At 45.3% G+C, this 12,553-nt stretch overlaps 1 protein-coding gene across 1 annotated transcript in view; it reads right to left on the reverse strand.

Moving 5' to 3' along the window:
* Window positions 1-2,126: 2,126 nt before the first annotated feature.
* Window positions 2,127-12,553, reverse strand: part of LOC124799170 (neuronal acetylcholine receptor subunit alpha-4-like) — a 189,837-nt gene continuing 179,410 nt past the window's right edge. The window contains exon 9 of the mRNA XM_047262708.1: window positions 2,127-3,610. Within this exon, the coding sequence (XP_047118664.1) occupies window positions 3,308-3,610 (303 nt within the window). The 3' untranslated portion in view covers window positions 2,127-3,307. The remainder of the gene's footprint in view (window positions 3,611-12,553) is intronic.

Genomic DNA, 12,553 nt, shown 5'->3' on the forward strand with positions numbered 1-12,553 from the left:
CACGGAAAACCTAAATCAGGATGTGCACTATGGTTCTGCCCTGCCTTCAATGAAACACAAAACTTTCAGAAAAAACATTTCTTCCGAGTTGCTGCTACGTTTTGAAGCTGAGGGGAAAGCCTTCTATTCCGGAATGTGATGGGTGATGAAACGTTGGTTCACTATTTTGAACCCGAAACAAAATGAGAATTGACGCAGTGATATCATCATCACTCTCCACAGAAAAAAATTCTAAGCAACTGCTTCTGCTGGTAAGATCACAGCCACTGTGTTTAGGGGCTGTGAGGGTGTCACACTGTGTCATTGATGTGATGCAGCGAGGCAGCACCATTAATTCTGAAGCATATGTGAACACATTAACCGAACTCAAGAAGCACTTCCAGCGACAACCTGGGTGATTGATTCAACACGATAACACTCAGCCTCACTAAACAGGGTTGGACAGTGTTATCCCATCCACCCTACAGCCCTGATCTAGTTCCATCACACTTCCACTTTTTTGGGCCACTATGGCGAGGTTCCCATTCAAAAAGGTTGAAAATACGATTTTTCATTGCATTTTTTGAAAGGTATATGTATCTAGCATGTTGAGAGGATAGTGTTTTTTTTAAATCCGTGCGTTACAAAAGTCTCTACAGCCCATTGTTCGAAGAATTCTCGCGGCCGCAGTGGGATACTCTCAGCCCATGACGCGCGTCCACAAAGTAATGCGTGCAGACATATTCGCCGAAAAAGCTGACGAACAACGTGCGCAGGCTGCCGAACGCAGTATATCCAGCTCAACCACACCGGCTTTTCTCTCCAAGAAGAACGAGGGAATTGCTCTCCAGAAACAATTCGAGTTAGAGGAAAGGTTGATATACGGCAGGCAAAACGTAAGTAATGAAAACACTTTTTTTTGGTCATATTTTCGCCACAAATGGTAAAAACATAATTTCTGGTCCACCACATTGGATTAGCTATTCCGAATTTTAAAAATGTAACGTCAGATTTGTGTTCAGCGACATCAAAAATATGTAATAATATGTAGTTTTTATGCAAATTCAACGAATAATACATATAAAAGTTTTTCCTAAACTTTAAACAGGTTTTTCTCGAGAAACGATTGCTCGAAACTCCGTACAGCATAAAATAAAAACGGTTCAGTCTATTAATTTCTACCTTCGACCACCGAGAAGTACATACTTTCTTGGAGCTTATAATGCATGAAATTTGTTAATATTAACTATTCTTTGTAAAGCCATAAAGAGTGAAAAAAAATCGAATCAAAGTTGGAGTTGGCACCATATCGTTAAATTTTAGTTTATTTCATTATGGTTAGGTATAATCTCCCATACATTTAATGTAGTATTGACTTATGTTATCCATTTTGATTTCAGATAACTCCTGAGGGCTACACTGCACACAATCTGCGTCCTTCGAACTCGCAGGCCCTCGATCAAACCGTAATTATGAGCGACATTTTGTTTTTTAATTGAAAATCTAAAATAAAGTTCAAAGTATGATCAATCGTAAGTCCCAAACAGATCCTTTGTATATCTTTTCATTCTCTCAAAAAGAAATTGCAACCTTTGCCTATTTTTTGGTCACTTGAATTAGAACCTGGCCTTAAAGTATGTCATTCGTGTAAGACATTCTGAGGATGACGAAGAGGTGTTGCGCACAGTGAACAAGCGGATTCTTGACCAGAACAAGTAGTGGTACCAACAGGGCATACACGGACTTTTGTCGCGCTGGAGGAGGGCCATAGAACAGGAAGGAAATTTCAAGGAAGTACAGGGCGAGTAGAAGAAACGTAATTCTTTCTTGTTTGTGCGTTTCATTGTGTTCAATAAAGAACTGCTGAAGAATATAAAATTTGGTGCATTACTTTCTGAGTGGCCCTTATATTTATTGTCTTTGTCATTCACTTAACTATGTGGTGCATTTATCTTGTAATTGCTCCATTATGTAATTATTTATTGTTACTGTAATTAACTTAGTGTATCTATTTTGCATGAGTTTTCTGTTCTTGGTGACATTTGACCAGGTTTTTTTATTATTATTTCATTTAACTTTGGTGACACAGATTCCATGTAAAGATGCTCCAGGTGAGCAAAGCGTTTGTATTTGTATTTTTTTTTCTGTCACTGAGAGTGTACAGAGTTATCCTTCCAGAGAGAGCTTATGTACAACATGCAGGCTCTTCACCATTCCTGATTCCGTGAGCCAAGCACCGCCGCTGATTAGGTTCCATTCGGCTTGAATAACTTTTTTAGTGACATGTTATGTGCGCTTGCCATTTTTCTAGAGGCTGATCCTAGTGTCCAGCGTACGATTGTGGATCTGCCTGGATTGATTTTGAACTCATTTAGTCGAACTTCGACGGAAGACGTAGGGATGGAAAAGGGTGGCTGCCAGATTCGTGCTGAAGAAAAGCAACATTGCGTGGAATCGTGCTGCGCTTTAAAGCGAGATTTCCGAAATGACAGAGACTTTTTTGCACAGGTGGAGAATCACAGTGCTACGGTTACGACGCTGAATCGAAGCAAGAATCTAATCAGTGGAGGACAATTTCGTCTCGTCCCAATACAGTTCCTCGAGTGATGGCGAACGTCAAAGAAGAGTTTGTTGCACCGAGTCGGGTAGTTAACCGGACTTTCTAATTGGATGTTTTTGAAAAGATTGCATAATAGTTTTCAGCGGAAGAGGCACCATTTACGTCAGTCGGGCGTCTGGTTTCACCGTGTCGATAACATAGTCCATCAGTTTTTGACCAAAAGTGCCACGATCCACGGGCCCCATATCTCGCGTGTCCAACTGAGCTTGGCGCTTGTGACCTTTTTTTATTTCCACGAAAGCGACACGAAACGAGAGCGTTTTACTGACGGTGCTGAAGTGAAGAAGAAAACGACACAGAAAGCCGTCGGGCACCACAGAAGACGAATTTAAAAAATGTTTCAGTGGAGAGTAAGTACTCCGAGGGGTGCTAAAGGCTTTTTCTAATTGAATAAATAAATCTTCAAAAATAAGTTCGGTTTGCTGTGGGTACCCCCACGCAAAACGACTGTAGTGATGTTCGCGAGAAAACTCGTCAAAGAAGACACAGGAAGCGCAACTCCGATCGTGTGTCACGGATCACATAGGAATATCTGTTCGTCTCGTCGCATCGGAATGCGGAGATTATTGTGTGGAACGCTTGTAAACACTGATATTCGAATGCGTCGCTAGGTGGTTATATACGACAGCGAGGGGTAGTGGCGTCGAGTTAGTTGTGACGGTGCTTCGGAGTAGGAGTGCGTCGGGATTGGCGGGGAGCGGCCTGACGTCAGTGGGCGAGCAACAGGCGCAGCAGGGCGGCGAACAGCGCGCTGCAGACGCCGGCCGCTCCCAGCCGCTGCGTCAGGACGGAGGCGGCGCCCCACCACTCGGCGTCGGAGGCGGCGCCGGCGGCAGTGGTGGTGGCGACCAGCGCGTCCCTGCCTCCGCCGGTCGCGTCGCCTTCTACGTCGCCGCCGCCAGTGCCGGCAGCCTCCACGTCGGCCTCGGGGGCGGAGGAGGCGGCGTCGGCCGCCGGTGCCTCCGCCGGCTGGGGCACACCACACGATATGAGCTTCAGCTGCAGGTCAGGCTGAAACACGCGCGCTTCCGCAGGAGACTCGCCACGCTTGCTGATGGGGCCATTAGATGAGCCACCTTGGTACAACAACCGAGTTAGAAAAGTGCTACGGAAGCAAAGGGAACTTCACAGCAAACATAAACATAGCCACATAGCCAAAGCCTTGTAGACAAACAAAAATTACAAGAAGCGAAATGTAGTGTGGGGAGGGCTAGGCGAGAGGCGTTCAATTAATTCGGAAGTAAAGTTCTATGTACTGACTTGGCAGCAAATCCTAAGAAATTCTGGTCTTATGTCAAAGCGGTAGGTGGATCAAAACAAAATGTCCAGACACTCTGTGACCAAAATGGTACTGAAAGAGAGGATGACAGACTAAAGGCCGAAATACTAAATGTCTTTTTCCAAAGCTGTTTCACAGAGGAAGACTGCCCTGTAGTTCCTTCCCTAGATTGTCGCACAGATGACAAAATGGTGGATATCGAAATAGATGACAGAGGCATAGAAAAACAATTAAAATCGCTGAAAAAAGAAAAGGCCGCTGGACCTGATGGGATCCAGTTCGATTTTACACAGAGTACGCGAAGGAACTTGCCCCCTTCTTGCAGCGGTGTACCGTAGGTCTCTAGAAGAGCGTAGTGTTCCAAAAGACTGGAAAAAGGCACAGGTCATCCCCGTTTCCAAAGAAGGGACGTCGAACAGATGTGCAGCACTATAGACCTATATCTCTAACGTCGATCAGTTGTAGAATTTTGGAACACGTATGATGTTCGAGTATAGTGACTTTTCTGGAGACTAGAAATCTACTCTGTAGGAATCAGCATGGGTTTCGAAAAAGATGATCGTGTGAAACCCAGCTCGCGCTATTTGTCCACGAGACTCAGAGGCCCATAGATACGGGTTCCCAGGTAGATGCCGTGTTTCTTGACTTCCGCAAGGCGTTTCATACAGTTCCCCACAGTCGTTTAATGAACAAAGTAAGAGCATATGGCCTATCAGACCAATTGTGTGATTGGATTGAAGAGTTACTAGATAACAGAACGCAGCATGTCATTCTCAGTGGAGAGAAGTCTACCGAAGTAAGAGTGATTTCAGGTGTGCCGCGGGGGAGTGTCGTAGGACCGTTGCTATTCACAATATATGACCCTGTGGATAACATTGGAAGTTCACTGAGGCTTTTTGCAGATGATGCTGTAGTATATCGAGAGGTTGTAACAATGGAAAATTGTACTGAAATGCAGGAGGATCTGCAACGAATTGACGCATGGTGCAGGGAATGTAAATTGAATCTTAATGTAGACAAGTGTATTGTGCTGCGAATACATAGAAAGAAAGATCCTTTATTATTTAGCTACAATATAGCAGGTCAGCAACTGGAAGCAGTTAATTCCATAAATTATCTGGGAGTAGGCATTAGGAGTGATTTAAAATGAAATGACCATATAAAATTAATCGTCGGTAAAGCAGATGCCAGACTGAGACTCATTGGAAGAATCCTAACGAAATGCAGTCCGAAAACAAAGGAAGTAGGTTACAGTACACTTGTTCGCCCTCTGCTTGAATACTGCTCACCCGTGTGGGATCCTACGAGATACGGTTGATAGAAGAGATAGAGAAGATACAACGGAGAGCAGCGCGCTTTGTTACAGGATCATTTAGTAATCGCGAAAGCGTTACGGAGATGATAGATAAACGCCAGTGGAAGACTCTGCAAGAGAGCCGCTCAGTAGCTCGGTACGGGCTTTTGTTGAAGTTTCGAGAACATACCTTCACCGAGGAGTCAAGCAGTATATTCCTCCCTCCTACGTATACCTCGCGAAGAGACCGTGAGGATAAAATCAGAGAGATTGGAGCCCACACAGAGGCGTACAGACAATCTTTCTTTCCACGAACAATACGAGACTGGAATAGAAGGGAGAACCGATAGAGGTACTCAAGGTACCATCCGCCACACACTGTCAGGTGGCTTGCGGAGTATGGATGTAGATGTAGAGTAGATCTCCAGCATAAAGTGTCCATTCTGAAACCGTCTGACTAATGAGACCAAACTTCACAATGCACAGAGAGACGGCGTCGACAAAAAAAGACATTTTGTTTGTATGTGTCGGTACACATTACACGATAATGTAAGTTAAGCAAACGAAGTAACAACACGATCTGCAGAACAATTTTTATCCGTAATGGTTATTGTTGGAGTTCTGATTTACGTTAATATAATAAGAAAGAAAGAACACCAGCAAAAAGTCACGAACGTGGTTCTTATTTAAAGTACGGTGCAGTTCGAGCCCTGAAGGCCCATTTCAGACGTGTGATGTGGCAGTGCCCGCTGGTCCTACTTATCATTTTATTTATCGTCTATGCTCTGTAAACAACTGTATAGTGCAAGGCAGAGGGTCCGTCCCATTGTAACAGTTATTAGGGATTTTTCTTGTTCCATTCACATACGGAACGTGGGGAGAATGATTGTTTAAATGCCTCTGTGTATGTTGTAATTAATGTAATCCTGTCCTCACGATCCCTATGGGAGCGACAGGTAGCGGGTTGTAGTATATTCCTTCAGTCATCATGTAAAGCCGGTTCTCAAAAGCTTGTAAGTAGGCTTTCTCTGGATACGTTACATCTATCTTCAAGAGCCTACCAGTTAGGTTCCTTCAGGATCTTTGTGAAAGTCTCCCACGGATCAAACAAAGGTGTGACCATTCGTACAGCCCTTCTGTGTATACGTTCAATATCTCCCATTAGTCCTATCTGGTACAGGTCCCATACATTTGAGCAATATTTTATGATGGATCGCGAGAGTGGTTAGTAAGCAGTCTCCTTTCTAGATTAATTGTATTTACCCAGTATTCTACCAATAAACCCAAGTCTACCACCTGATTTAGCTCTGACAGTGCCTAAGGACTAACTCCATTTATTTCACTAAAAAGTGATACACCCAGCGATTTGTACGAGTCAACCTATTGTCCTGTGACTCACCGACATTGTACTCGTTGGATAGTAGGTTTTTTTTATTTTTGTGACGTGCACAATTTTATTTTTTTGAAGATGTAAAGCATGTTCCGAATCTTGCACCACTTTGAAATTATCGTGATACGGCTGGATATGCACCTTCTTTCAGAAAGTGCTTCATTACAGACAGCTGTACCATCTTATATCCTGCATAGTCTATCCCCTCCCCGTTCCTCATTTACTATTCCTTGTCTTCCTCTAATTACCTTACGCACCACTGCCTCGTGGTTAGTCTCAGGGGGGAATGAAGGCAAAGAGAGAAAACCTCTGGAGTCGGGTCCCAAAGGCGGCTGGAAGGCGTACCACGTCGCCTCCCAGCAGCTCCTGCAACCGAAGCGGCACCAGACGTACCTGCTTGCCTCTCCTCTGGACAGTACCATTTAGGTCGAAAGGGAGACCCACATGTCTTTATCGCTCAGGTATGTAGCGTCCTGAAGAGGACACTTTAAGAGGCAGTTACCGGTTGTAAGCTCCACCTGACTGGCGTAAGACACGAGCACTACGGGCCACTTCCGACGGTGGGAGAGACTGTTGCCCATTACTGGACAGCTACTGCCCTCGTCGAGCTGGGCAGCCCCCACCCAGTCAGTAAGTGGCTGTCCCGCCACTATACGCCTGCTTCGTGAGGTGTGGAAGCTTAGGAGTAATCTTCGACAAGCGGGTTGACCCACAAAAAACAAAAAGGAAATAATGAAAGAATCACCATTTCGCACTGCCACCTGGAATGTTAGGATCGTGTGTCCAAGATACAATGATACAATGACGATACCCGAAAGGTTGATTTCATTCGCGAGACTGCTGTAATTGACAGATAGCTCCATCGCTCGAATTTGGACATTGCTGGACTGCGGGAGATGCGCCTTCCAGACAAGGGCTGCGTCACAGAAGCTAACCACAGATTGTTCTGGCAGGGGACGTCTCAAGACGAGCCAATACTTCACGGCGTGGGATTCGCAGTTAAAAGCATCCTCCTGAACTGTCCTGTACTGCCTTCTGGTGGAACAGAGCGGATTCCCACTGTACAGCAGTGCTCTTCAAGGGCACTGTCAACATCTTGAATCTGTATGCTCCCACTTTACCGTCGAGCACGGAAGACAAGTAGCTGTTTTGTGATTTTCTCTGTGCGGCTGGTCCCGGCGGAGGTTCGAGTCCTCCCTCGGGCACGGGTGTGTGTGTTTGTCCTTAGGATAATTTAGGTTAAGTAGTGTGTAAGCTTAGGGACTGATGACCTTAGCAGTTAAGTCCTAGGCGGTTCTGTCCAGTTAAAGCTGCTGACAGGAGACGCCCTGAGCCCTCTGCTGCAACTGCTAGCGAATTCACGCCATTGATTTTTTTAGCCAATAGTGTGCGCGGGATACCGATCACGTGTGTGGACGCCGGAGCGTCCTGCGGAGCAGAACACACTTGCTTCTCTCTCTTGTAATCCAGACGTCGAGCACAACCGACCTCTATTTTGAAGGCAGAGCCCCCGGCTCTGCCTTTCGCGATCGGAAGTTAACATGAACCACTTCCCCTTCCGTTATCCATTTTAATTAATTATTCGACCTCCTAGACTGGCCTAAACCTGCTAACTTCGACCCTAGGCGCGCTCTTTGCATTCCGTATATTGAAATGTATCTTCTTTATTGTACCTAATTTCCTGTTTTGTCATTTAACGGCAGCCCTGGATGCCCACTATCAAATCCTGACCGCTTGACCTACTGCACACTGCCGCCACGAGGCATATTTAACAGCCTTCTTTCCCCTTCCTTGCGAAGCTGTACATTAACATCGGTTGCAGAAGTCCCTCGTAAACTTACCCTAACTTTACAGGTACTAGCAACATTTGGAAGACATGCAGCCAGTGATTGAGGCTAAATGGAAGCCCTTGCTTGCTTACAAAAGGAACCCAAATGCAAGATCTCGGGATGACTTGTGAGAAGCGAACATCCAGAAGATCTGCAAATAACTACTCACTGAATTAATGAACAGGTATACAGAAAACGGGCGATTGAGGGTATACTAGGGCAATGTATGATGGAATTAGGGAAGCAATTTGTCCATTTGCCCGAAAAACAGCTCCTCTGAAGTCAAAGACAGGTGAAATCACTGATGGAAATGGAAATGAGCGTTTGGCGTCATTGGCCGGGAGGCCCCTTGCGGGGCAGGTCCGGCCGCCATGGTGCAGGTCTTATTACATTCGACGCCACATTGGGCGACCTGCGCGCCGGATGGGGATGAAATGATGATGAAGACAACACAACGCCCAGTCTCTGAGCGAAGAAAATCCCCGACCCATCCGGGAATCGAACCCGGACCCTTAGGACGGCAATCTGTCACGCCGACCACTCAGCTATTGGGGCAGACAGGCATCACTGATGAAGCCAAGCAAGTGGAACACTGGGTTGAACACTACCCCGAGTTGTCTGCGGCTGAGAATGAAGTTAGCAGGGATGCACTTGACGCCATCAAATAAATGCCAGTTACGGAAGAAGTAAATGCAATGCCTACTGTGGAAGAAAGTAGAGCAATAGATTCCTTTGCTAACGGAAAGGCTCCAGGGATCCCTCCAGAGGTTATTATGTATAACAATTCTGTACTTCTCCAACACCTACACTTACTTCTCGCGGCCAACTGGAAAGAGTGTTATATCCCACTGAGTATGTGGAATTCTAATATTGTTAGCTTGTATTAACAGAAAGGGAACAGAAGCGATTGCAACCATTATCAAGGCATTTCACTGCTCAATGTAGATGGGAAGGCATATGCAAGAGTCATCCCAATGTGATTACTAGTCACAGCTCCAAGAATCTACCCGGAATCTCAACGAGGGTTCAGACCCAGTCGATCAACGGTGGACGTCATCTTCTCTCTACGACACGAGCAGCAGAGGCCACTGTACATTGCTTTTATTGACCTTCATAAGGCTCTCCAAGTTGCTGCAGGAGATGCAGCTCTGCTAGCAAACACAGAAGATGAGCTGCAGTAGCTAATTAACAAATTAACAAATTTGGTCTTACAATCAGCTCCCAAAAGACTAAGATCATGGCACAGGGCACCACCAAACCGCCATCCATCAGCACTAACAGCTGTTTTCTCCAGGTAGTTGATGACTTTACCTGCTAGGGATCTACAATATGTAGCAACCTGTCTTTAGACACTTAGAATACTAGCAGAATCGCAAAAGCATATTTGGCATGTCTAGATTGAAAAACAGTGCCTGGAACAATGGACTGCTTACAATAAAAACTAAATTGCAAGTATGCAACGCTTGTGTTATCAGCACTCTTCTCTACATCTGTGAGTCATGGACAGCTCTTGCTAAGGATCCTTCAGATATCTTGAAGAGACAGAATAACCAACACCAAAGTCTTACAGGTCACAAGTACAACCAGCGTTTGTGCACTCCTGAGCCACCGACGTCTAAGTTGGCTGGAATATGTCAGGCGCGTGCATGAATATCGAGAAAACTGCTGCACAGAGAACTTCAGGAGGATGTGAGGCCAGTAGTAAGACCGCTCTTTCGCTTCAAGGATGCCTGCAAGAGAGACCTGACCATGGCCAGTACCAATCCGAGTCGCCTGGACTGTACCGTTGATGACGGTGTCAAGTGGCGACTAAAAGTACCAAATGGGGTCAAGCTTGCAGCTAACGAAGACACACAAGAATAAATCAGGAAGAGGACAAGGCGGAAAAGGGGAGCGGCTTCTGTTCCAAGTCCCTCACTTTTCACGAGCTCGAACTGCAGCAGGGACCTCTCAGCCACAGCAGATGTTGCTTGCACTGAACCAAGTACGCTACATCATCGCCCCTCGAGGACAGATAGATTCTAATAAAAAATAAGACTTGAAGCACAGGTAATTTATGTTCTAGAACGCACAGAAAATAACTTAGGCCCTAACTGTGCAGATGGAGTGGCGAGGTGACGGTGGGGGGGCGGACAGCACAGTAGTGGTGGGGGCTCGTTTCTGAACGACAACGTGTAGTAGGGGAGGAGCAGATCAACAGCTGAAGCCTATACACACACATGCACCAGGCCATTCGATAATTAATGTTACACTTTTTCTCTCGCCCAATTTCAGTTGAAAAAAGAAAATGTGGGATTTGTTGCGGGACATCTTGGAGTATTCTCTCTTCGGTATCTATAGCTTCCTAAAGTTCCGATCGGTGGTGGGGCCACAAGTATCCTTCACAATGGCGTCTGTAATGGGGATACATTCGGAAAAGAGCTGCCATTGAGTTTCTTTTGGCGGAAAAACCAGAGCACCGCAGACATTCATAGGCGGTTGCAGAAAGTCTACAGAGGCCTGGCGGTTAACGAGAGCACGGTGAGGCGTTCGGCGAGGCGTCTGTCAACAATGCAGTAAAGACATGCAAATCTATCCAGTCTCCTTCATGCTGGCCAGGCAAACATAGCTATGACTCCTGCAATGTTGGAACGTGTGGACGCTCTCATTAGAGGTGATCGACAGATCACAATTCAAGACCTCCATGCTGATGCAAGGCCTCACACAAGTTTGCGCACCCGAGAGAAGCTCAGTAAACTTTATTAGACCATTCTTCCTCACTCACTATAGCCCAGATCTCGCACATTCCGACTTCCGTCTGTATGGCCCAATGAAGGATGCACTCTGTGGGAAGCAATACATGGATGTTGGGGAGGTTATCGATGCAGCAAGAAGTTGGCTCTGACTTTGACCTGTAGAGTGGCACCATGCGGGCATAAAGCCCTCCCAGTAGGGTTGCGTACAGCTGCTGTATTCAACATGGCTTATGGTGTACATAACTACAATATAAGAATGAAAAGTGACATTCATTACTCCGCGTTAAGGTTGTCTTCAGCGCAAAAAGGGGTGCACAATGCTGCAACAAAATTTTTTGATAGCTTACCCAGGGATATAAAATGTCTGACAGAGAGCAAAGTAAAATTTGAAAACAAATTAAAAAAGTGTCTCCTTGACACATCCTTCTATTGTGTAGAAGAATTCTGTTGCTGCAATGTGTAAAAGATGGTGGGTAGGATATACTAATTCACATCTGTATATCTTAGGACCACTATTGTTCCTCATATATGTGAACCATCTTCTGTCTAATATACAACAAACAGAAATAGTTCTTTTTGCTGATAACACTAGTATTGTAATCAATCCAAACATACATACAGCAGCAGAAGAAACAGTGAACAATGTTCTAGTATCATTCACTAGTTTTCTGTGAATAATCGCAACCTCAATTCTAAAAATTCTCAACATATTCAGTTCTGCACATCTGGAGGTACTACACCAATGATTCGCGCAACACATAGTGGGGAAATAATAAAAAGGGCACAAGCTTTAATATTCTTTGGTGCCCATATTGCCATGAACTTAAACTGGAAAAAGCCACAACTTAGTCCAGCCAGATTTGCACTTAGAATCATTGCGAATGTTGGAAAGAGACAAATCAGTAGTATTGAGACAAGGGCGGTGCTACCCCAAAGTAACATTATCCAAGATAGCAACGATGACGTCAGTGCATGACGTCATCCAAGATGGCGGACATGACATCATCTAAGATGGCAGCATTTGGCAGGAAGTTTGAATTTTGCAAGGAAGATAGGTCAATTGGGCTACCTCCACTAACTTACCCCCCTCCCCTCACCACCCCCCGGAAAATGGTGGGAAGTTCAAATTCCATTAGGACAATGCTACCTCTACAAGCCTAAGAAAATGGAGGGAAGGAAAGGGCATTTGGACTACCTCCACTAACCTAAGTCATTCGACTGCCACCTCTTCCTAAGGATTGACGGAAAGTCTGAATTTTGGAGGAAAGATAGGTCAATTGGGCTATCTCTACTAACCTAAGAAAACAGTGGGAAAGAAAGGGCACTTGGGCTACATCCATTAACCTAAGTCAGCCGACCACCACATCGTCCTAGGAAATGGTGGGAAGAGGACTCAACCTGTGATGGACATAAATCTTTATTATTTT

This window comes from Schistocerca piceifrons, chromosome 5 (genome assembly GCF_021461385.2).
Source record: "Schistocerca piceifrons isolate TAMUIC-IGC-003096 chromosome 5, iqSchPice1.1, whole genome shotgun sequence".
In the NCBI taxonomy this organism is placed as follows: Eukaryota; Metazoa; Arthropoda; class Insecta; order Orthoptera; family Acrididae; genus Schistocerca; species Schistocerca piceifrons.